The sequence below is a fragment of the Mastigoproctus giganteus genome, chromosome 3 (genome assembly GCF_048544385.1).
Source record: "Mastigoproctus giganteus isolate SK-2022 chromosome 3, ASM4854438v1, whole genome shotgun sequence".
NCBI classification, from domain to species: domain Eukaryota; kingdom Metazoa; phylum Arthropoda; class Arachnida; order Uropygi; family Thelyphonidae; genus Mastigoproctus; species Mastigoproctus giganteus.
The window spans coordinates 162604792-162630450 of record NC_143577.1 but is presented as its reverse complement, the minus strand read 5'-3'; the positions used below and the strand labels follow the sequence as shown (position 1 = coordinate 162630450).

At 37.7% G+C, this 25659-nt stretch overlaps 1 protein-coding gene across 1 annotated transcript in view; it reads right to left on the bottom strand.

The window, feature by feature from the left end:
- The window catches only part of LOC150088376 (uncharacterized), a 115777-nt gene that overhangs the window by 53528 nt on the left and 36590 nt on the right, over positions 1-25659 (bottom strand). Inside the window, exon 2 of the mRNA XM_090369473.1 lies at positions 22930-22986. Coding sequence (XP_090225599.1) covers positions 22930-22986 — 57 coding nt within the window. The remainder of the gene's footprint in view (positions 1-22929; positions 22987-25659) is intronic.

The following is a 25659-nucleotide window of genomic DNA, read 5'->3' as shown; positions in this document are numbered from 1 at the left end:
TTTATTCGGGTTTTTTTTTTTTTTTTTTTTGGCTGGTGCAGCATAAGCCATAGGCTTTCTTGCACCATGCGGCCATTACTAATATTAATAAGGTCGAGCTGGTTAGTTCCTCTAGTGCAGTGTTATTCAACCGGGGGTACTAGGGATCTCCCCATGGGGTACGCGAGAGATTAACAAGAAACAAAAATATTTTGGAACAATTGAAATGTATTTTTTACTTAACCATATTCTGTTTTTAATATTTGTTATTTATAATGTCGAAGCCTATAAACAATACATTTTATAACCTTTTTATTAAATATGCATCTGTACTGCAAGATTGCAAAAAGATAAGCTGAGGGCCTGAATGAGTTATCGGAAAAATTAATAAACGATTGATACACATACAAAGAAGAACAACATTATTACAATACAGTACTTGCATGATAGATTATAATTTGTATAATTTTTTTTTTTTTGCAAATTTTAATCAGTGATTTTCATATTAAACTGTGATTATTGTCAGTAATGTGGTTTTTGTGAACTGACTATTAGTATTTAGATGTTAAATTATAAATATTTCCTTTTGTGTCATCCTATTTTGTTTTCCCATATTCTCTTATTATAATATTCATAAATATGCATAAATATAAATATGCATAAGGTGTATATTTATATTTATGCATATTGTGCATTAAATTTATATTTATGCATAAATACATATATACAGATTTGTTTGTAACATATACATAAGTTGTAAATATTAAATAATAATAAAAAATATATACTACATGTATCCCTGAAGTTTACATTCTTCCCACCTGGTGCAAATGCTCTGGATTCAACACTGCTTTGAATGGATTGAAAATTGATCCTTCCTCTTGCTCAGGTTTGTATTTTATTACTGCATTAGAAACTAAGGCTATAATGTGCCAAAATCACGTCATATAAAAGATAGCAGTTAAAAGATTTTGGTGAGCTAATAAATTAGGTCACACTGTCAAAAAAGTATAAGAATAAAAGTTTGTAAAAAGCTTATAAAAGGTACAATTCAAATAAGAGTAAAAAGATTTAAAGCTTTTAAGTAATTAAAAGTGGCTGAGACTTGGTTATTGTCAGATAATATCTGACTGAGTATAAGGCTAATGACTAAAAGCAGTAAAATATAAAACACATTTATGTCTATAATGAACTCAGATAAAATATGCTGAATGGTTAAAAAGGTATCACAATTCTCATACATAGACCAGTCATCTGCCCTCAGCAGGAATGAATGCATACGATGATAACATAAGTAATAGAATGAATGCGTAAGCAATAGATGCCTATGCAAAGATGAGCAAGAACTGATCTCTATGATTCCTGTCAGTATTTGATTAAAAACTTTATCTGATACAGTTTGTTTTGACCTACCCATGCCATTATTGTTACTACTGGGAGAGTAATTTATAGCATATTACTTGCCTGTAATTTGTATAAGGAACTAACAGGCTATGACTGTTCTGGGAGTGTAGTGATCTGGCTGCAGCATCTGCCAGTTCATTACTGGTGGATGCTGCAGCCTGGTTCCAATGTGGCTTGGGATCCAGCAGAAACAGATGTCAAATGAAACCTCACAAAGGGAATGTAACATCTGCTGGACCTGAGTCAGGAATGGATAAGAATTATATCTCATCCTGGATAAATTCTGTAGAATAAATCCTTAAAGAGCCTGTATACACTATACACCCACAATAATTGTTGGTTTTCTTTGGTCCAAGACTATCTCTATTGCATACAACTCTGCTTGTGTATTCTGCACTTATCAGATCAGGAACCCTTTCAGATAGTGTCATTCGGGAAGATGGCAACAGATCCGACAGATGACTCTGACTTCAAGCCATTAGTTAAGACAGGCAAGAAGCCAGAATATTCAGCTCAGTCAACAGCATAGAGTTTCAAGCATACCAGGGTGGAAGTAGTTGCCTTGGTGATTTGGCAACATTGTCTACTGTGATGTTCAATTATTTTAATACCTCTTGGACACAAATACCAAAAGGAATTATCAGTAGTCATATGGCTCTTATACAGTTTTCTCAATGTAGCTCAAAAACAGAGGTCCATGTGGAGTGCTCTGGCAGGGATTTTAGAAAAGGTGTACTATAATGACAACTGCTTTCATCAAAGAAACAACAATGGTTTATTTGTTTCAAAGTATAGGCTCTAGACAGTAGATGTAGCTCTAGTCAGTAACAACTCAAATGGCCTGATGGTGTGCTGAGGTCAAGCCATCACAGTATGCTGTATCTATCTGATGAATACACTTGGGACCCATAATCTAGTTTAGAATACATGAGCATGATAGAGCTGAATGTGAATGATCTACCCCATTTGTACAGACCCTTCATTCACTTTTTGAGAAGTTTACAGATGTTGTTGTAGAAAAGACAATTTTTTATTGAATATAAGTCGCAGGAATTTTGTTTAAAGTGGGGGGGGCTGTGCTTTATCAAAGCTTCAGTTCCAGCTCAGAGTGAAGGTTCTGCTTCTAACAAAAGTAGATGTAAACAGTCTTCTGGGATGAGAACCTAAACCCATTAGCCTTTCAATGACCCTCATATCGCATGACTGTGAAAAGATGCTGAAGTCATCAACAAAGAGGGCACATTTCATAATTGGAGGAAGTTAGTATTAACAGTGGCGAATGATACAAGAAGGTAAGCTTATAAAGCAATAAGCAAAAAAAAAAAAAAAACCCATACACATTTCACCTATCCATCACCTCCAATAGTTTGTCTAGCTGTTCCTTGAATTTATTCAAACTATCCACTTAAACAACGGATGAAAGCTTGTTCCAACAATCAACAACCCATTGGTTGAAGGCAAACTTCCTGAATTTGAATTTATGCCCACTCGTGTGTAGTCTGAGCAACAGGAAGAATCCCAACAACATTGAGTTTACTCAAGCCATTAAAAGTCTTAAACACCTCAATCAGATCACCTTGTATGTGCCTAGTCTCGAGATGCTGCAATTTTCAAAACTGAAGCCTTTCTTAGTAAGAGAACCCATTTGTTCCGCTCACTGCCCTCCCCCATTCCAGGAGTTCAATATCCTTCCTAAAATGAGGCCCCCAGAGCTCAAGATGCAAAACGCAAGATGTGATCTGACCATTGCTTTATACAACAGGATAATCACCTTATCCCTGCTGGCAAAATTCTTGTAATATCATTAACAAAACCCCATGAGCTGTCCTTGCAGCCAGTGTGCACTGAACAAAGAACTTCATATCAGACTGCAAAATTATCCACACATCCTTTTCATTTGCCACTAATCTGATATGTTACTCTGAGATTACTAATACATATATGCAGAACTGTGCATTTGTCAAACTTCAATTGCCATTTCTCAGCATATCTGCCTAATTTTTCAAAATCATGTAGCAACATACCTTTGTTACTATCCTTAATCACCCTGCCAACATTTGTATTGTCTGCAACTTAGACATTAAGCCTGATATACCATCATCAATATCATTAATAAACACAGAAAACAATAATGTATCCAACCCCGACCCTGTGAAACTCCACTAACAACATTAGTCCAAGAAGAGCAGTGTCCGCTGATAACCACTCTATGTGGTTGATAGCCTAAATAAATTTAAGGCTCAGCTGGACAGGTATTTTGAACGAACGAAGGGGTGAAGTGGAAGTGGGTTTTTTTTTTTGGCTGATGCTGTATAAGCTTGCTTTCTTGCATCATATGCCTCTACTAATGCTAATGTCTTTTCCCGTTCAACCATCCCTTTATCCACAGGAGTAAGTTTCCCTTAATGACACATTGATACAATTTGTACAGCAATCTCTTATGTACAACAGTCAAAAGCTTTCCTGAAATCTAAGTATATAATATCAAAATTATTTTTTCCATCAAGTTCCTTTGTCATGGCATAATAGTATCCAATCAAATTTGCCAGACAAGATCTCCCCTTAACAAACCCATGTCACAGTGACATTGTAGAGCAAGATATCCTTGTCTTAAACAATGACATCTTGCTCTACAATGTCATCAACTTTTTCCCTTGGTAGACATACCATGCTCCTATTCCACCTATCCTTTTTTGCACAATATATTTCTTGTTTTTTTTGGCAATTGAGTTACTGACAACTACCTCTTGTAAAACTAGCATATTCTGCCTTGGGGAGTGCCAATGTGTTACCTGATGTGAAAGTTCTGGTGTTTAGGTGGATAGTTGGGAGGCTTGATGGGCTCCCCCCAAATTAATTACTTTGAGGATATATCCACCCTGTTCTTCAAGCTCTCACAAATGCCCATCAGAACTCTGAGATGACTCCTAATACCTCTTATACCTCTTCATCAAACACTCGCAAAGATAACTCCCCTTTACTGTTCAGCAATAGAATTAACTTTGATAGTAGTACTAGTAGAGGCATGTGATGCAAGAAAGCAAGCGTATGTAGCATCAGCCAAAAAAATTTCGCACAACCATTCCCTCTAAAAGTTTGTCCAGTTCCTCCTTGAATTTATTTAAGCTATCAACTTCCATGACAGATGGAAGTTTGTTCCAGCAAATAACCGCCCGCTGGCTAAAGGCAAATTTCCGCACATCTATTCTACAACTGTCTTTCCTCAATTTGAATTTATGCCCTCTCAGGTTTGTAATCTGAGCAAGAGGAAGAATCCCATCAGAATTTAACATGCTCAACCCATTCGAGGTCTTATACACCTCAACCAGATCACCTTGCAGGTGCCGTCTACAGCTGCTGCAATTTGCAAAACTTAAGCCTTTCTTGGTAAGAGGACCCCTTTGTTCCCCTCAACAATCTTGTTGCCTTTCTCTATACACACTAAGCAACTCTACATCCTTCCTAAAATGAGGCCTCCAGACCTGTATGCAGTACTCAAGGCATGGCCTGACCACTGCCTTATACAAAGGGATAATCACCTTTTCCCTACTAGCAAAATTCCTGTATAACACTGACAATACCCGAAGACCTCCTCTGGCAGCCTGTCTGCATTGCTCAGTAAACTTCATATCTGACTGCACAATCACTCTCAGGTCTTTTTTATTTTCTACCACCCTAAGTGTAGTATCACATAGCTGGTACGTTCCTCTGGGGTTACTTCTACCCATAGGCAGTACTTTGCATTTGTCAATGTTAAACTTCAATTGCCACTTCTTAACCTATCTGCCCAAATTTTCTAGACCCTGTTGCAGTTGCACACTGCCATTATTGTCATTAACATTAAATAGCAAAAAGTATAATACTTAGAACTGACCCTTGAGAAGTTCCCTCTTATTGGAGAAATGGCCAGGAGAGAGAGAGAGAGAGAGAGAGAGAGAGAGAGAGAGAGAGAGAGAGAGAGAGAGAGAGAGAGTGTGGATCCTACATGAACTTGGAATAACCAGTTTGAAAAGAAGTTTGTAATAAAGATGGCACTGTGTCACCTAAGCCCAAAGTTATAAATATCTTTTAAAGTTCTAAATTTCCAAGCTGTGTAATAGGCTTTTTCCACACAAAAGAAAACTGACAATGGTGCTTACATTTCAGGAAAGCATCATGAATAGATTACCAGTTTGATTAAATAGTCAAGTGTTGACCTGCTTATACAAAATCGCACTGTGCTGGAAAGGAGGTTATTAGCATCTAAATACCAAAGGTAAGCACTAACCATTCTTTCCAGGATGTTTCACAAGTAGCTAGTCAGAGAAATTGGATGGTAACTGTTCAGTATTTTTGGAAACTTTCTTGGTTTTGGAAAGGCAAGGACGATTGCCTTATGCCAGGAGTTAAAAAATTCCTCTTCAACACAAATTCTGTTATAGAGACAAAAGCAAGAGATCCATTGATTCTGATGAAAGATGTTTAATCACCTCATAATGGATGCTGTCTGGCCCAATGGCACTCTTGGATGGTAGAGAGAGAAGACAAAGCCACTTTCAATTCCCACTATGTAAAACACTGGTTGTAAGCCTCACAGCCATTTGAAGACAGCTTCAACTGTTGTTTTTTGGATCTTTGTTTGAGGGCCAGCCATTCTGGGGGTAAGGTGTTTCATCAGGCACTTTAGCAAATGTCTCCCCTAGATTGTTCGCAATGGCATTTAGGCCTACGATTGAACATCCATGTTGGTCCAGGATTGATGAAGGGTGTGATGTGTATTTGCCTTTCATTTTCCAGACTTGTCCAAGATGACTTTGGGTTTAGTAGCCTGAATGATGGAAGAGGTGAAATGGATCAAAGATTACTTTTCACTTTAACATCTGATGTAATATGCTTTGGTCCAAGCACATTTAAAGGCTACTAGATTTTCTGTAGTAAGATATTGACAAAATATCCCACATACCTTGTTTTGTGCCTTTGTTGCTGCTGTGCATTCTCTGATGTTTTGGGAAATGGTGGAAACTGTGTGGGTGTCTTTGGAATTGCTGTTGCTGCTGCTTGAACAATACCTTCTGTGATGTACTTAACTGCATTAGTGAATTGCACATGGGTGACTATGGTGGTATTAAATGATGCATGATGTTTGAAGGCATTCCAAATTGTACCATTTATGTATTATTCAATACAAGTGTATATTCATGGGCCGATTTGCATGTTGTGCTGGTAGAAATACCTGGAATAACTCACGAGGTGATTTTTTTTTTTTTTTTTTTTTTTGATTTGGTAGTTATTGGCGCATCGGCTTCTGTGGCCATATTGCACCTCCCAAGGTTTTTGCAGTACTTTGATCCAAGCCCGAGGCGGGAATCGAACCCGCGACCTTTGGGTTGCCGGGCAGGTACTTTACCCACTCGGCTAGCCCGGTCGGCAACTCATGAGGGGAACCCAACTCCCTCCAAATGAGATCAGCTGACTACAGCCTTCATTGAAGTGGACTTTACAAATTCCTCTGTTACTGATGAGAACTAAACCCAATCTCTTTGGACAAGTGGCAAAACCACTGTACTATCACAGAGGACAAAAAACCCATTCCAAAGCACCTGTTAAACTCACATGTTACTTCAGCCAGACTGCCTCTGATTCTATCATTTCCAATCAGAAAAAGGGCCCCCTGTAATGGGGGGGCCCTTCTGTTTTATCCTATTTATTTATTTTTTTTTTTTCCATATTTATATACACGTAGAAATTCTGGTTCTCATTCTTGGCTTTCTTTGCCCAGTTATGTTTCACCTGTCGTACTCCACAGCAGTTTTCTTACGTATACTGACCACTTTATTAGGACCAGGACCATGAGCAAATAGCAGTTTGACCCAAAAAGGCATTAATTATTGAATTATTTCAACTCTTGCACTGAAATTAAAAAAAAAAAAAAAAAAAATTCCTGCTCCTTTACTACTTTGCTACTCTGGACCAATGCATCCAAGGGGTTATATGTTTTTCTTCCACACATCACCTAACTGCTCACTCACATAGCTTCATCTTATTACTCACAGTTTGGCACAAAGTTACTAAATGAGGCCAAAAAAAAGTTACTGAAACAGTTCTACAAATGTTCAGTTCTTAGTGATATCAGAGTTTTTAATGAATGATGAATTTGCCTCTTTTTTGTGATGTTATTTGATTAAAAACAAAATTAGAATTGTAGGTAGACTCATGGATAACTAAGTTTCTGAAAATGAATGTAAGCCAGGGGCACAAAAGCTGATATTGTTGTACACGTTCGCATTAATGATATTAAGAATAGGAGACCGGCGGAATTACTTAACAAGTAGAGGTCACTGTTGAAAAAAAGCAGTGAATTCGGGTTGAATTTGAAAGTGTTTCCAATTCTGCCCAGACACGATAGGAGGGAGTATATGATGAGAGCCTTGTCGATCAATTCGACCCTGGAAAGATTGTGCAAGACTCAAGGGGAAGAATTTTTTTCAGCCTGGTCTCTCCTGTATTAACAGGAGAGACCAGGCTTCTACAGGGATGGGATACACTTAAATAGAAAGGGTGGGAGTGACTGCTGGAAATCAGCGCAGTACAAGTAAATACATGGGTTGTGTTAGGGTAGCTAAGAATAGGAACAGGTGCATGTATACTTGCATGTTCACCAATGCTAGGAGTTTGGTATATAAATTTGATGAATTTGAGGTATTGCCCAAAACATCAAAGGCAGATATTGTTCGGATATCAGAGACGTGGTGTTACACAGTTATAAGGAATGCAGTACTGGAATTTGGTGAGTACAATGTATTCAGACAGACAGGATAGGAAGGGAGGACGGTTTATGCTATTAGTTAAGAAACACATAAAATTCAAGGAATTGAAGCCGGTCGACATCGCTAGACAGTGCAGTGTCGAGTCAGTTTCGTGTGACATAAGTGCTGGGAGATCAAAATTGAGAGTAGGAGTGTGTTATAGGCCTAATGACCCTGATGAGTATAAGAAACTGTACAGGGAAATAGAGTAAGCCAGTAAATCAGAGAGTCTTATAATAGGGAATTTTAATATTATCCCAGATATTGACTGGAATTTGTGGGTTGGTCACTCACACACTAGCAAGCCTTTTGTGGATTTATTGGATGATTGTTTTCTACATCAGCATGTTCGGGAGGCAACTAGAGCGAGTAATACTCTTGATCTGATTATCAGTAGTGATTCTTCATGCATCAAGAATCTGCAGATAAAGGAACCACTAGGTGGCAATGATCACAGTGTGCTGAAGTGGGATTTACTCAATGAGGTAACTACCATCAGGAGTAAAGGGAAGGGTTTTCTTTCGTAAAGGCGACTACGGTGGTCTGAGACAGTATTTAAATTCTATACGGTAAGACCAACTGATGATGTTACCAACAACAAATTCAAAATTGGAGGCATTCAAAGAATTAATCTTGGAAGCTACTAGGCTTTACATAACAACAAAGAAATATTGTTCAAGGTTTAGGCCTAAATGGATGTCAGATGAACTAATGAGACATATGACAAAGAAGGAAAATGCATGGGATACATATAAATTAATGGGTGACATGGAAGCCTATGATAGATATAAGCTGATCCGTAACCACATCACAAAGCAGATTAGGCAGGCAAAAGCAGATTATGAGAAATCTTTGGCAAAGGATGCAAAGAAACACAACAGAGAATTCTTAACCTATATAAACTCTAGAAGGAAAGGGATGAATCAGATTGGTGCACTGGCTATTAATGGTTCAACTGTTGTTGATCCTGCTCAAGTGGCTAACAAAATAAATGAGTATTTTGCATCTACATTCACCCATGAGTTATTCAGGGAGGGGAATGCCAAAGGTGAGTTAAACTCTGGCAGTGAGCTAGATGATTTTGTAATAACTGAGGAAAGTGGAGAAGTTAATAGTTAAAGATAAACATAAAAAAATGCACCTGGGGTGGATGGAATCTATCCAATTATATTAAAAGAGGCAGCAAAGGAAGTAAGCTTTTTACGTTGTTGTTATTGGGAGCATTAGCAACTAAAGCCATATTGCTCCAGGGATATGCGATGTCATTCCTTGACCTTTCCACATCCTCTGTATTTCGTGGTCACAGGCTGAAATCCCAGACTGATCAAGAAGCGTGTGCTACGCACTGCTGCTCCTCCCTACCTGACTACGGAGGCGCCAGGAAGTAAGCAAACCCTTAGCCATAATTATGAGAGCTTCTTTGGACTCACGGGAGGTACCCATGGACTGGAGATGTGCAAATATGACCCCAAAGGGTGACACAAGTAATTATAGACTGGTTAGTTTAACTTCTGTCCCAAGAAAATTAATGGAGGCACTGGTTAAAGAAGCACTGCAGGATCAGCTAGACAAGACTTCATTTATAGCTTGGACACAGCATGGTTTTGTTAAGGGGAAGTCTTGCCTGACCAACTTGATTGGATACTATGATGCAGTCACAAAAGAACTGGATGCAGGGAATAACTTTGATATTATATACTTGGATCTTAGAAAGGCTTTTGATACTGTTGCACATGGAAGACTGCTACACAAATTGGAGCAGTGTGACATTGGAGGCAAATTGCTGCTAGGGATAAAGGGATGGTTGAGTGGGAAAAGACAGAGAGTTGTAATCAATGGACACTGCTCATCGTAGACTAATTTACATATTGTCTTAGTGGAGTCCCTCAGGTTTCAGTGTTGGGTCCATTGCTGTTTTCTGTATTTATAAATGATATTGGTGATGGTATACAAACTTAATGTCCAAGTTTGCAGACAATACACTAATGACAGTACGCTGCTGCAACAGGATCTAGAAAAGTTGAGCAGATGGGCTGAGAGGTGGCAAATGAAGTTTAACATTGACAAATGAAAAGTACTACATATGGGAAGCAGTAACCCGAGAGTGACATATCAACTCTGTGGTACTACACTGACAGTGGTAGAGAACGAAAAGGACCTTGGGGGTAATTGTGCAGGCAGATATGAAGTTTTCTGAGAAGTGCAGATGGTCTGCAAGCGTAGCTCATATTGTCTTGTCAATGATATACAGGAATTTTTCTAGCAGGGATAAGGAGGTGATTATCCCCTTGTATAATACAATGGTCAGGCCACACCTTGAGTACAGTGAGTCCTCATATAGCACGATAGTTGTGTTCCTAGAAACCCTCGTGCAATGCAAAATCGTGTAATATAAACAACAAGCCCTATAGGAAAAATAGGGTTAGGTGCCGACCACCCAAGATTGAACACATATTTGTAACCAAAAGAGAGGGCGCTGACTCTCTTTAAAAATTACAGCTGTGAGTTACAGGCTCCGAAAAAGCGATAAGTGTTTGCCTTTTTATTTATATAATTGTTATTTTTGATTGTACTTAATACGTACTCTTATAGTTACGCTGGTTATTTTTATTTTAATTTAGATAAAGAGTTTTTGTGGATTACTACTTAATTTACATAAAACTGTTATTTCGTTCGAATCTTGCAGCCATTGTTTTTTTATATAATGGTAGGGAATTCAAATTTTTCATTGAGATAGCCAGGTAGCTCTAACGCATAATTATATAGATTAATACCCTTCACTGTTTCTATTACATAGCGTAGTATTGACATTTAATTAATTTAATTTTTTAATCTTAATAATTTAAAATAGCATGCCCCAAACTAGAGCAGCAAAGCAACAGGCACAAAGTGGCAGGAGTGCTGTAACTCAGGGGAGAACTGAGGGGGGTGATTCTCCAACGCATCACAGCCTAAAAAAATGTGCAACTTGTGAAATGTTTACCGAACTCTCTGGAACGGAACATGATATTGCCATGGGGGATGTCTTTGTGTGTGTGCGCGATGTAAGGAGTGTAAAGAAATCAGGCGACCACTCAGCATTGTTATGGGCCTATATGAGAGTTTGAAGGACAGGGTGGATGCCCTCGAAAGATCTAAATTGAGGAGCCCATCAAGCTCTCAGCTGCCCACATCAACACCAGAGCTTGCACTTGGTCATCATGCAACACAGCAGCAACCCCCAAGGCAGAATGTGCTGGTCCCACAGGAACTAGTAGTTGTTGGTGGCTCTATTGTCAGAGAAACGGGTAACATGCTGTGTAAAAAGGATAGGTGGACCAGGACCAGGGTATGTCTGCCAGGGGCAAAGGTTGATGACGTTGTAGAGTGGATATCATCTTTTAAGGGCACAAAAGGTGATATAGTTATACACGTTAGCACTAATGATATTAAGAGTAGGAGACCGGCAGAATTACTTAACAAGTACAGGTCAATGTTGAACAAAAGCCGAGAATTAGGATTGAATTTGAAAGTGTCTGCAATTCTGCCCAGACACGATAGGAGGGAGTATACGATGAGAGCCTTGTCGATCAATTCGGCTCTGGCAAGATTGTGAAAGGCTCAAGGGATAGAATTTTTTTCAGCCTGGTCTGTATTTGTTAACAGGAGAGACTGCTTCTACGGGGATGGAATACACTTAAATACGAAGGGTGCAAGAGTATTTGCTGATGCTATCAAGGCAGTGTTAGGTGGGTTGGAAAACTGCTAGTTTGGGGGGATACAAAGACTAATAGTTTAACAGTAACCGCAGGCAGAGGTGAAGGTGATTCCTGCACAACTTCTATTAGAATAAGTAGCGACCTGGAGCGAAGGGTGTTGGGGGTTTCAGGGACGGTTGGCAGTCATCCTGAAATAGGTGGGTATATGGGATGTGTTAGGGTAACTAGGAATAGGAGCATGTATGCTTGCATGTATACCAATGCTAGAAGTATAGAAAATAAATTTGATGAATTTGAAGTGTTGGTCAAGACATCAAAGGCAGATATTGTTGGGATAGCAGAGACGTGGTGTCACACAGATATAAGGAATGCAGAACTGGAATTTCGGGAGTACAATGTGTACAGAAAGGATAGACAGGATAGAAAGGGAGGAGGTGTTATGCTGTTAATTAAGAAAAACATAAAATCAAAAGAAGTGCACCCAGTTGATATAGATGAACAGTGCACTGTTGAGTCAGTTTTGTGTGACATAAGCACTGCGAAAGCAAAAATAAGAGTAGTCTCTCTATTATACAGAGAAATAGAGTGGGCCAGTAAATCAGAATGTCTTATAATGAGGGATTTTAACTTCCTAGATATTGACTGATACTTGTGGGTTGGTCACTCACACACTAGTCAGACTTTTGTGGATTTATTGGATGATTGTTTTCTGCAGCAGCATGTTCGAGAGGCAACCTGAGAGAGTAATACTTTTGATCTGGTTATCAGCAGTGATCATTCGTGTATTAAGAATTTGCAGATAAAGGAACCACTAGGTGGCAATGATCACAGTGTGCTGATGTGGGATTTACTTAAAGATATAATTACCATCAGGGGTAAAGGAAAGGGTTTTTGCTTCCATAAAGGTGAGTACAGTGGTCTCAGAAAATTTTTAAATTCTGTACAGTGGGATAAACTGACGATTTTACCAACAGTAAATTCTAAGTGGGAAGCATTCAAGGAATTAATCGTAGAAACTACTAAAAGTTTCATACCTATTAAGAAATATTGTTCAAGGTTTAGGCCTAAATGGTTATCAAATGAACTAATTGAGACTTGTAACAGAGAAGAAAATGCAATGGATGCATATAAATTATCAAGTGACTCAGAAGCCTGTGGCAGATATAAGCTAGTCTGTAATCAGGTCACAAAGAAGGTTAGGCAGGCGAAGGCAGATTATGAGAAATCCTTGGCAAAAGATGCTAAGAAAAACAGCACGGATTTCTTTACTTATATAAACTCTAAAAGGAAGGGGATGAATCTGATTGGTCCACTTGATATTGATGGATTGACTGTTGATGATCCTGCCCAGATAGCAAACAAACTGAATGAATATTTTGCACCTACATTCACACATGAGGAATTATTAAGGTTTGAAAATGGCAGAAGGTTATGAAATTGTAGCAGGATACTTAAGTGGAGGAGAAATTGTGGAGCAAAGTGGAGGAGAAATTGTTGAAGTTAAACATAAGAAAAGCACCTGGGGTGGATAGGATCTATTCAGTTATATTAAAGGAGGTGGCAAAGCAACTAATCAAACCCTTGGCCATAATTATGAGAGCATCCTTGGACTCAGAGGAGGTTTCCATGGACTGGAGATGTGCAAATGTATCACCAATTCACAAAGGGGGATCGAAGAGTGACAGGAGTAATTACAGACCAGTTAGTTTAACTTCTGTTCCGGGTAAAATAATGGAGTCACTGGTTAAAGATGCATTGCAGGATCATCTAGACAAGACTGCAGCAATAATTCAGACACAGCATGGGTTTGTTAAGGGAAAGTCTTGTCTGACAAATCTGATAGGATATTATGATGTGGTTACAGAGGAACTGGATGCAAAAAATAATTTTGATATCATCTATTTCGATTTCAGGAAAGCTTTTGACACTGTTGCGCATGAAAGACTATTTATTGTACAAATTGGAGCAGAATGGTATTAAGGGTAAGTTGGTACAATGGATAAAAGTATGGTTAAGTGGGAGAAGACAGAGGGTGGCAATCAATGGGTGTGCCCTTTGTGGACTAATGTTATTAGTGGAGTTCCACAGGGTTCGGTGTTAGGTCCACTGTTGTTTTGTATATTTATCAATGATATTGATGAAGGTATATCAGGCTTAATGTCGAAGTTTGCAGATGATACAAAGGTTGGCAGGGTTGTTAATGGCAGTAATGGCACTACTGCAACAGGATCTAGATAATTTGGACAGATGAGCTAAGAAGTGGCAAGTGAAGTTTAACCTTGACAAATACAAAATACTGCATATGGGTAGTAGTAACCCCAGAGAAATGTACCAACTGTGTGGTACTACACTTAAGGTGATAGAAAATGAAAAAGACCTGGGAATAATTGTGCAGGCAGATATGAAGTTTTCTGAGCAATGCAGACAGGCTGCCAGGGCAGGTCATGGGGTTTTGTCAATGATATATAGGAATTTTGCTAGTAGGGAAAAGGAGGTGATTATCCCTATGTATAAGACAATGGTCAGGCCACGCCTTGAGTACTGCGTACAGGTCTGGAGGCCTCATTTTAGGAAGGATGTAGATTTACTTGAGCGTGTACAGAGAAGGGCAACAAGATTGGTGAGGGGAATGAAGGGATCCTCTTATCAAGAGAGGCTTAAGTTCTGCAAATTGCAGTGGCTGGAGACTAGGCACTTATGCGGTGATCTGATTGAGGTATATATGGCCTTGAATGGGTTGAGCACGCTGAATTCTGATGAGATCCTTCCACTTGTTCAGATTACGAACCTAAGGGGGCATAAATTCAAATTAAGAAAAGACAGATGTAGAATAGATGTGCGGAAATTTGCCTTTAGCCAGCGGATGGTTAATTGCTGGAACAAACTTCCATCTATCGTTGTGGAAGTTGATAGGTTGAATAAATTTAAGGAGGAACTGGACAGGCATTTGGAGGGAATGGTGTAATTCTTTTTTTTTTTTTGGCTGATGCTGCATAAGCTCATATACATGCTTTCTTGCATCACATGCCACTACTACTACAATAAATAATCGTAATAAAATAAGTATTTTATTACGATTACTTATTATTATATGTAATAAAATACGTAATACGTAAGCATTTTAATTACTTAAGTGTTTTAAGTAATACATAAATATTTTATGACGAATATTACGTAATAAAATATTGCTAATGCTTTTGCTTCTATCGTAAGCAAACTTGTTTTTTGTTTGATTTTCTATCCAAACAGATGACAGCCGTTCCATCTCTTCCAATTCTTTGTCTTAATCTAATGGATTTCAATTACACTTTGAGTTGTTCCTGCTATGAAAGTTGTTTTTATTTTCTCTGCATTCTTTGTAATTCTCGGCATTGCCTCATTTAGGTCTGTAGCACGTGCAATATCACATGGTCTTTCATTTCGCTCAAAGCGTTTCATAATTTCATATTTTTTCTCTATTGACAGAGGCGGACTGGCCATTAGCCTTACCGGGGAAACCCTGGTGGGCCGGAGGCTGGTGTGATTTTGGCCATAAACCATAGTATGAGGCCACTATAAATTTTCCCGGGTAAGAATTTTTGACCCAGTCCGCCTCTGTTTATCGATATTGCTTTTGTTTTTCTCTGTGAATCTGCAGTGTCTTCACCTGGACGCTTCCTTTGAACACCTTTTAAGTATTTTCCTCATTTTTAGGGAATAAAGCACAATTACAAAAGGAGGAGGCACGCTTATACACATAAACGAAGCTGCGCGCATGTAGTAACTAAATAAACAACACCGTAAAGGCAGAGATACACCATTAACACCTCACATTTTACTAAAGCACATTTCTAGGGGTTACTACCATAAAACAATAAAAACAATTTCCAGTTGCCTTTCTGCTAATGGAATCTGTTATAAACTGGTAGTAAACTCAATCTAATTGCATTTGCAATTATACCAATAGCTGGAATTGTGTTGCTTTTTACGTTATTATGGTAAAATGTGTTTTCCCTTCACTGATACAAAAAACAAATACATTTTCAGAATCTCCTCTTCATTCCTATCATGTTGCATTCAGTTGGGGTAATTCCACGCTCGACTGCCATTTCTTGTAAACACAAAGGCAAATCGTGCATAGGCGAATTCGGCTTGTGTTATATATCGTTCCCCTATTTAAAAATCGTGTATGATCGAATCCGTGTAGTGTAAACACGTGTTATACGAGGACTGACTGTACTGTATACAGGACTGGAGGCCTCATTTTCAGAAGGATGTAGAGCTGCTGAAACCAGTACAGAGAAGGGCAACAAGATTAGTGAATGGAACAAAAGGGTGTTCTTTCGAAGAAAGGCTTAAGTTTTGCAAATTACAGTGTCTGGAGATTAGGCACCGGCGAGGTGATCTGATTGAGGTGTATAAAGCCTTAAATGGTTTGAGCATACTCAATGCTGATGGGATTCTTCCTCTTGCTCAGAATAATCACCTGAGAGGGCATAAATTCAAATTAAGGAAAGACAGATGTAGGATAGATGTGCGGAAGCTTGATTTATCCAGCGGGTAGTTGATAGTTGGTTGGTGGAACAGACTTCCATCCTTTGTTGAATTTTTTTCTAAGACTGTACTATATAGAAATAAAGAGGAATTTACCTCAGTGCTTTTTTGTAGAATGCTTCACTACAACACCCTCCTAAATTCAATCAGACGTAAAATTATTACTCAATGGTTTCCTTTCCTCAAAGACATATGAATGGTCTGACGTAACTGCAATCGGCAGTCAAGATTTTCCAACCCGAACACCAACCCATCAAACCACCCCACATAACCTTGAGAGTCAGAAAACATCTTGTCTAATAATAAAATCATTAAACCCATTAAAACCATTAAAATGATCCCAGCTAGGGCTTGCATAAAACCGAGAAATTTCAAAACCGAGTTTAACCGAAGTTTACTCTTAAAACCGGTTTTAAAACCGATTTTCTCAGGCTTAGGGAAAATAATTAAAAGCTTATAACACAGGTGTTTATTTTATCTTGGGTAGATTGTACAAATCGTAATAAAATATTTTAAACAAAATCTATCACCTCTTATAGTAAAAAAAATAAAAAAATTAAAATGCTCCAAAAAAGTAACCAGCTTGAGATTATACAAAATTACAAATTGTATTCAAATCCTTTGAAAAAAAACTATCTTCTCGTATAGTAAACAAAAAAATTGATAAGCCTTATAATAATAATAATAAATAAATAAAACTAATGTGAAAAAAAAAAACAGTTTGGGGAAATTACTTTACTATTTATTGCTCAGCTTTTTTCTAAAAATGATCCTTTAAAAAACACAGTATATTAAGTGTTTTTCCTGATAGACTTGACCTTATTTTTGTGTTAAAGAGACCAGAGATCGAAAACACCCTCTCAGACTGGACACTTGTTGGTTTAATGGTCAGCAGTGCTCTATAAACTCTCTCCAGCTTTTCACTTCTATGGCTAGTTGCCTCCAAAAGTTTGAATTCTTCGCTGATTTCCAATTCACTCGGATATTTTGAAGGCTCTTCAGTTAATCTCTTTATTACACTATCACACTCTCGCATGAGTGTATCTCCAACATCAGAACTAGACGAGTCTTTGTTTTCTTCCAAAAGAACAGTTCGTTTATTTTCAGTTTCTTCATTCAACGCTAAGACTCCTTCGGAATGTTTTGCAAATAATCTCTGATAAATCTCTTCAGCATGCTTTTTTCAAAACTTGCTTACTTGGAAAATCAAAAGTTCTTGAACCTGAATCTTCTTTCCTAAACTTTTTGGGGTTGTGTAGATAGCTCAGCAAAGCCACAGTTTGGCAATTTCGTCTTGCATTGTAACGCTGCAAAAGGCTTTGGTGAAACTTTAAAGCAAATGGGTTTTCTGCTGAATCAAGCTTAGCAAGCAGAAATTCTATTGAAGACTCTGCTTTAAGTAAGTCTATCTTCTGAGGTAGTAGCCTTCGGGATCATTTCAACTGGTCGCTAAGTTTCACATAGCAATTCAAGTGTTTTCCAGTCATCGTCAGACACAGTTTCAGTTGACAGTACTGCACATAGAGCATTTGGAATGCAATTTTTCAATTTCAAAAATCTCTCAATCATATAGAATGTGCTATCCCATCTAGTCTTGCAATCTAATATAAGTTTATATTCTTTCTCATTAAATTTTGCTTTAACAAAATTTTGTAATATGTCATTTTTGGTAGGCGATTTTCGAAAAAGTTTGCAAATTTTTCTGACTTTGTTAATAGTTTGTGCAATATTGGCCATTGGATTGAAGAAATAAATGAGCTCATCGGTAAAGTCGGTTTGATAAAGCATGTCTTGCTGTCTTTCTTCAACTTCTTCATCATCACTACTTTCTTCATTATTTTCATTTCCTTCATTGTCTTTGGGATACTTAGAGACTGTGGCACCATAATTGATAAACCTTTTTCATAAAGTACATCTTTTTTTTTTTTTTTATGAAACCCCCAAACACGAAAGGTATCAAAACCTATAGTAATTAGTACCGTGCATGGGTTGAAGGAGCAGTATGGGGGGGGGGATGCCGGAAACTTTGCTCTAGAGCCTAAACATGGGTTTCACCACTTCAAGCCTCCAATACGCAAAGTGGTGGTATTTCACCGGTTGATGAAAATCTATAACTGATGTGGACATGTGTATATGTAAAGGGCGGCTCCTAGAACGTTTGTTCAACTCCGCCTCGTATCTCTGTGAAGAACAGTAGCACTACAAATGGGCCAGATATGTGTGTGACGTCGGTTTGTGTGTATTATGTGTGTGTTTTGTTGTTCTGTTCTGGCCGCTTGGCTACCCAGAAGCATCAGTCACCTGGACAGATGATTCTGGGTACTCATCCACACCATGGGAAGGTGGGCCAGTCCATGTAAAGCACGTACTGTCTCAAGAGAGACTCTGACCCACCTAATGTTGTCAGAAGGTAGGCCAGGATCCTCTAAGGGCCCATTCCAGAGGGGAAAAAAAAAAAAAAAATGATCACCCGTGGTGCTGGATTTGGAACCAAAATTATTAAGATAAAACATTTATATAAATAAATAATAAAATAAATTTTAAAAAAAATAAATAAATAAAAATAAATAAATAAATAAATAAAATTAAAAAAAAAAAAAAAAGCACTTAATTTTGTCTGCAGGCCGAGGAAAATTTCATTTCTTGAGGATTTGAGTTTATGTCTTATTAAAGGAGATCTAACCAGCTATGCATCAGCAGGACCGTTGTGCTACATCCTGTTGAGATCTGTTGACACTGAACGCCTTCGAAGAAATATGCCTTGAGCGAAAGTCTGAAGAATCTGAAATGACTCTGAGCTTTGAAGCAGAGACGACTCCTGTCCTGATTGAAAATTAGTAAGTGCTTGAAGAGGAAGTCTGAGATCGTCATACAGGGAGCAATGAAACAAGATGTGATCCCAACTCTCTGGCGATCCACACGAACAGAGGTCTGTTTGTGATAAATTGAACCTAAGAAGACTCTGGTTCATCGATCCATGTCCTGTCAACAGATATGACGTGAATATGTCCATGCAGAACCACAATCGAACACGTTTATCAAGGAGAAATGAAACTTGTGGTATAAATTTTCTCGTTGTTGCACCAAAGGGAGCTGTATCCCATCGAGACTGCCAAATGTTTACTAACTCGTTCCACATCTCCTTCTTTCTCTTTTAGCATCATCTTGAAGGTTGATGGTTATTCCAAGAAATTCGGTCTCAATCTGCCTTTTCAGTCTGTATAAAAAGCCTCTATAAGTAACTTGCAAGTCTAAAGGTAATGTTCCGGCTATTACTTGCAGAGCTTGCGTCGAGACTGTCCTACATGCCTTAACTAAACACCGCAAAATGGTTCTTTGCAATGAGGTGAGTTTTATAACTGACAGATGTATACAATGGGCTATACATTGTTGATAATTAGGCGTAATTTGCTTGCTAAACTTAATCATCATTGCTGCTCCATTGGTGGTGCAGGCAACAATATCCTCATCCAAGTTCAAACCAAATTTCTTCAAGTGTCCATTCACAATTTGCTCAGTTCTTCTGCTAGCAAGTGACCCATTAATCTCAATAAGACCTAACGACCAATGATTGTCTTTTGAATGCACATTTATATTCATATACATTTTATTTTGTATAGACGTATATTCATCAATGAATACCGTGCACCCAAAACCAATGAATTTTTGAAATGCTGAATGAGTTCTTCTTTAGTTTTATAATAATTCAGAATCATATTTTTAATTCCATTCACTGAGGCTGGTGGTAATTTATCGTATTTATTTCTGTGAAGGTGAAGGCTTGATTGTATAAACTCACTCTTGGCAATTGAATTAAAAGAAAATCCATCTAAAGCAGCTAATTTTGAAATCTCTTCTTCCATAAATTTTTTAACGATAAAGTTTTCTAATGTTCTTACCATTTGTACGGGAGGTTCACTGTTATCTTATTTAATGTCAATCTGATGCATTTTCTTTAAATGCAACATCAAAGATGATGTAGATCCTCCAGGCGACTTCATTATCTTCTGACATTTCGAACATTGTGCTTCATCTTTGCTTTTTCGAGCAAAATAATTCCATACATTTGATTTCATCTTAGACATATTAAGAGTAATAAATATTAATTAGTAGGAATTTATATCACCGACAATTTTAAATAAAAATATTGAAGATAACAAAGGCAAAATACTATGCGTCACTCCCGCAAGCACTGAATGAAGAATCTAAACGAGGCAAGTTTCAAAATTTTCACGAAAGAAATTTTTTATTTATTTACTCACAATTTTTTTTTCCCCAATTAAATCTGTTGTAGTTTCAAAATTACATAAAAGCTAAATTTGGTGAAGCTGCTTTTTGGAGAACATTTGATCGCAAATTTAATAGGAATAAAGAAGCAAAAAACTTTCTACGATTGAAATTTGATGCAATATTCAGCGAATCTGTTTCTAGTGGGGGTAACCATCAATAAGGCGCGTTCCACAACTCACTCAGTCATAAATGAGTACACCTGCATCGAGCCACGATACAGGTGGGAAGATAAAAGGTACCCCTCCTAGATTTGGGCCACTTGCCCATGAGATTCGTACCTAAACATAAAATAAAATAAAATTTAAAATAAAAAACATGTTTAAAATAAAGCAGTTGACCAGACAAACGAACAAACGAAAGAAAATGTGCGTAACAAAAAACTATATTCGAGGGCTAACTAAAAAAATATTCGAATTCGGTTTTAGAAGCTCGGTTTCGGTTTTAACAACTCAATATGAAAACCGGATTTAACCGGTTTATAAAACCGGTTTCCAAGCCCTAATCCCAGCATATAAAAGTTAAAATCTTTAAATCAGCTAAAATAACTGAACCAAATTTTGAATAACTTCTCTTCCTAAATTTCAGAATCATGGGAGATTTTTTATATATCATGGTGCATAATTACATTAAATTGACATTAAAATATTTAAGACAAACTCATCACATATTATTTTTAAAATATTGCCTTCAAAAAAATATAAACCCGAAATTCGTTAAAGTTAATTTTAATCAGAGAATTCCTGGTATAAAAAACTAGCGACTACAACATCACATAATATTATTAAATTAGCTTTAAATTTTAGGTATTCTATCAAACAAAGGTAACTTTTACAAGTTAAACAAATTTGCAATAGGCTAAAAAAACAATTACACCCTACTGATTAGTCTTCATTGAGGAAGAGAAGTTATTCAAAATTGGGTTCAATTATTTTAGTTTATTTAAAGATTTTAACTTTTATAAGCTGCAATCATTTTAATGGGTTTATTATTAGACGATGTTTTCTGACTCTCGAGATTATGTGGTGGTGAGTTGTGGGTTATTGGCTGGGTTGGGAGATCTTGACTGCCGATTGTGGATATGTCGGACCATTCATATGTCTGTGAGGGAAGGAAACCATTGAGTACTAATTTTACCTCTGATTGAATTTAGAAGGGTGTTGTAGTGAAGCATTCTACAAAAATGCATTGAGGTTAATTCCTCTTTATTTCTATATATTAATACAAATGTAGAACTCATTGGGCATTTTATTTATCCTAATATTGTACTGTATTGATTTATTCATATCAATATACAAGCTGGTAAACTAAATCATTTCTGTATGTAATTAAACCAACCAAATTTGTATGAAGAGAATCATTATAAAATATCTCACATTGTGAAATTCTTCATAAGTTGTCTATCTCCTATACTTTTGAATAATAATAATGCTACCCAACAGAGAAGTCTGTTCTTATTCTTGCTAGATACTACCATCCAGCCGACCGGGCTAGCCGAGTGGGTAAAGTACCTGCCCGGCAACCCAAAGGTCGCGGGTTCAATTCCCGCCTCGGGCTTGGATCAAAGTACTGCAAAAACCTTGGGAGGTGCAATATGGCCACAGAAGCCGATGCGCCAACAACTACCAAATCAAAAAAAAAAAAAAAACTACCATCCAGATAGCTGCTTCAGGGTACCTGAAGGTGTAATAGGTGACAATCCAGTTGTGACTTATTTTCATAATATGAGAGACTATATTTCAGTCTGATTATACACCGATTAATATATAGTCACATTCAAATTTTAAAGGCAAAAAGCTTCACGCTGTGGAGTGAGGAGAATTTAACTGACACAGAAGTTAGTGCACTGACATACACTACTTGGCATCCCTCATATTATGAAAATAATGTCACAACTGGGTGACTTATATTCACCAATAGCTCTTATACCTCTTACATGGGTGGATAGGTACCATTTCACGTAGCCACGCATGAAAGAAGGATCAACTGGCTCCGAAAGATTAGTGAAGGATTGTGAAGGATTTTACAATATATGAAGTTTTATAATGTTCTTCGTACAACTTTGGTTGGCTTAATTGCATACAGAAATGATGTGATGCACTAACTTGTATGTCAGTTAAATTCTTCTTATGGTTTAAGGCATCATGTCTTTAAAACCTACGAGTTTATCTCTATCAAATTAGCATACTTAATCTGCATGTATAACTTTGTGAAATTACGAGAAACAGCTATTTAAAACTTACCATACTACCCAATTCCTCCAAATGAGAAGTACTTTGAATCAGCATACTTTCATTTATCTACAATGAAAAAGATCAATCATAGATAAGTATTATATGTTAACTTTACATTTAACGCAATATATTCAGTAATGTCAGAAATTATGTTAACCCACTCGCACTTGCATAATCATCATTCTGCCTCCCCCCCCCAAGCACTTTTCCACTCTGCTTAGCAACAATCCAATATTTTTCAACAAAAACTTTTCCTTTAGTTTCTCTATTAAAAATTCAAAAAACCACAGTTTACTGGATAAAAATTACTTTTATCCATCTATAAGTATTCAGGGAAATGCCACCTACTTCAAACTTTTATGAGTCATTAGCTAAGAGATAGGTGCAAACTAAGATTTATAAAAATACAAGTGTAAAACTTTTATTACCATTTAATTCAACAAGGTCTAATAGCAGCAGTATTTAGAAAAAAAATTAGGCAAAGGTAAAGAAACCCAACATGAGAATCACGGGAAGCATCGGCGAACTTATGTGGAAAATTAATTTCCTCGATACCGCGCTCCAGCGCTGCTCACTCAGTACACAGATGGTAAAAAGGGGGAGACAAGTAATTACAGACCTGTTAGTTTAACTTCTGTTCCAGGGAAATTCATGGAGGCACTGGTTAAAGAAGCATGACAGAATCATCATCTAGACAAGACTTCAGTTATAGCTCGGACACAGCATGGGTTTGTTAAGGTGAAGTCTTGTCTGACTAATTTGATTCGATACTATGATGTAGTCACAAAGGAAGTGGATGCAAAGAATAACGTTATATCATATATTTGGAGCTTAGAAAAGACTTTGATACTGTTGCGCATTAGCATTAGTATAGGCATATGATGCAAGAAAGCAAGCTTATGCAGTATCACCCAAAAAAAAAAAAAAACACTTCCATTTCACCCATTCATTCATTCAAAATACCTGTCCAGTTGATAGCCTAAATTTATTTAGGCTAACAACTTCCACAACAAGGGATGGAAATCTGTTCCATCAGCCACCTACCTGCTGGCTAAAGGCAAATTTCCACACATCTATCCTACATCTGTCTTTCCTCAATCTGAATTTATGCCCTCTCAGATGATTATTCTGAGCAAGAGGAAGAATCCCATTAGCATTGAGCATGCTCAAACCATTCAAGGCTTTATACATCTCTATCAGATCACCCAGCTGGTGCCTAGTCTCCAGACACTCTAATTTGCAAAACTTAAGCCTTTCTTTGTAAGAGCACCCGTTTGTTCCACTCACTAATCTTGTTGCCCTTCTCTGTACTCGTTCCAACAGCTCTACATCCTTCTTAAAATGAGGCCTCCAGGCCTGTATACAGTATTCAAGGTGTGGCCTCACCATTGCCTTATACAAGGGAATATTCACCTCGTTATCCCTGCTAGAAAAATTCCTGTATATCATTGACAAGACACCATGAGCTACTCTTGCAGCCCATCTGCACTGTCAGAGAACTTAATATCGGCTTGCACAATTACACCCAGGTCCTTTTCATTCTCTACCACTATCAGTGTAGTACCACAGAGTTGATACGTTGCACTGGGGTTGCTGTTTCCCATATGTAGTATTTACATTTGTCAATCTTAAACTTCATTTGCCACCTCTCATCCCATCTGCTCAACCTTTCCAGATCCTGTTGCAACAGCATAGCGTGAGTAGTGTTCTTAACAACCCTGCCAACCTTGTATTGTCTGCAAACTTGGACATTAAGCTTGATATTCCATCATCAATATCATTTATAAATACAGAAAACAACAATGGACCCAACCCTGAACCCTGAGGGACTCCACTAATAACATTAGTCCACGATGAGTAGTGTCCATTGATTACCACTCTCTGTCTTCTCCCCCTAACCATCCCTTTTTCCATAGCAGCAATTTGCCTCCAATGCTACGCTGCTCCAATCTGTGCAGCAGTCTTCCATGTGCAACAGTATCAAAAGCCTTTCTAAGATCCAAATATATAATATCAAAGTTATTCCCTGCATCCAGTTCTTTTGTGACTGCATCATAGTATCGAATGAAATTAGTCAGACAAGACTTTCCCTTAACAAACCCCTGCTGTGTCCGAGATATAACTGAAGTCTTGTCTAGATGATCCTGCAGTGCTTCTTTAACCAGTGCCTCCATTAATTTTCCTGGAACAGAAGTTAAACTCACAGGTCTATAATTACTCTTGGTGGTAGATGACTCTCATCAACAGGTGCAATACCACCACTTTGCTTATTGGAGGCTTGAAGTGGTGGAACCCATGTTTAGTCTCTAGAGCTAAGTTCCTGTCAACCCTACCCTATCTCTTCCATCATGCAGTACCAATTATGACTTTTGAGGTTATGATGAACATCGTGGCGAGATCCAATACTCCTTATATTTCGAGGGTACAGCTCTAAAACAGTGTTCACAGGCCAGCCGCTAGTTAGTACATCGGACCGAACCTATTGGTAACTCTTTAGGAGGCTTCGGATCAGCTAGCGTAAAATCTTGCTACCTATACTCTGCCAGACAGTGAATGGAGGGAGTCCGAGTAGCGTGTATGCGGAGAGCATTCTTGAGTCTATGTTATGTCAAGGATCTGGGTATATTCTTGCCATGTGTATGCCATATCGAAAAATTTCATTAATTCATACAGCATGTCCCACCCACTTTCCTTACTATTGAATACACCATGAATTGGCAAACTAATAGAGCAAGTTTA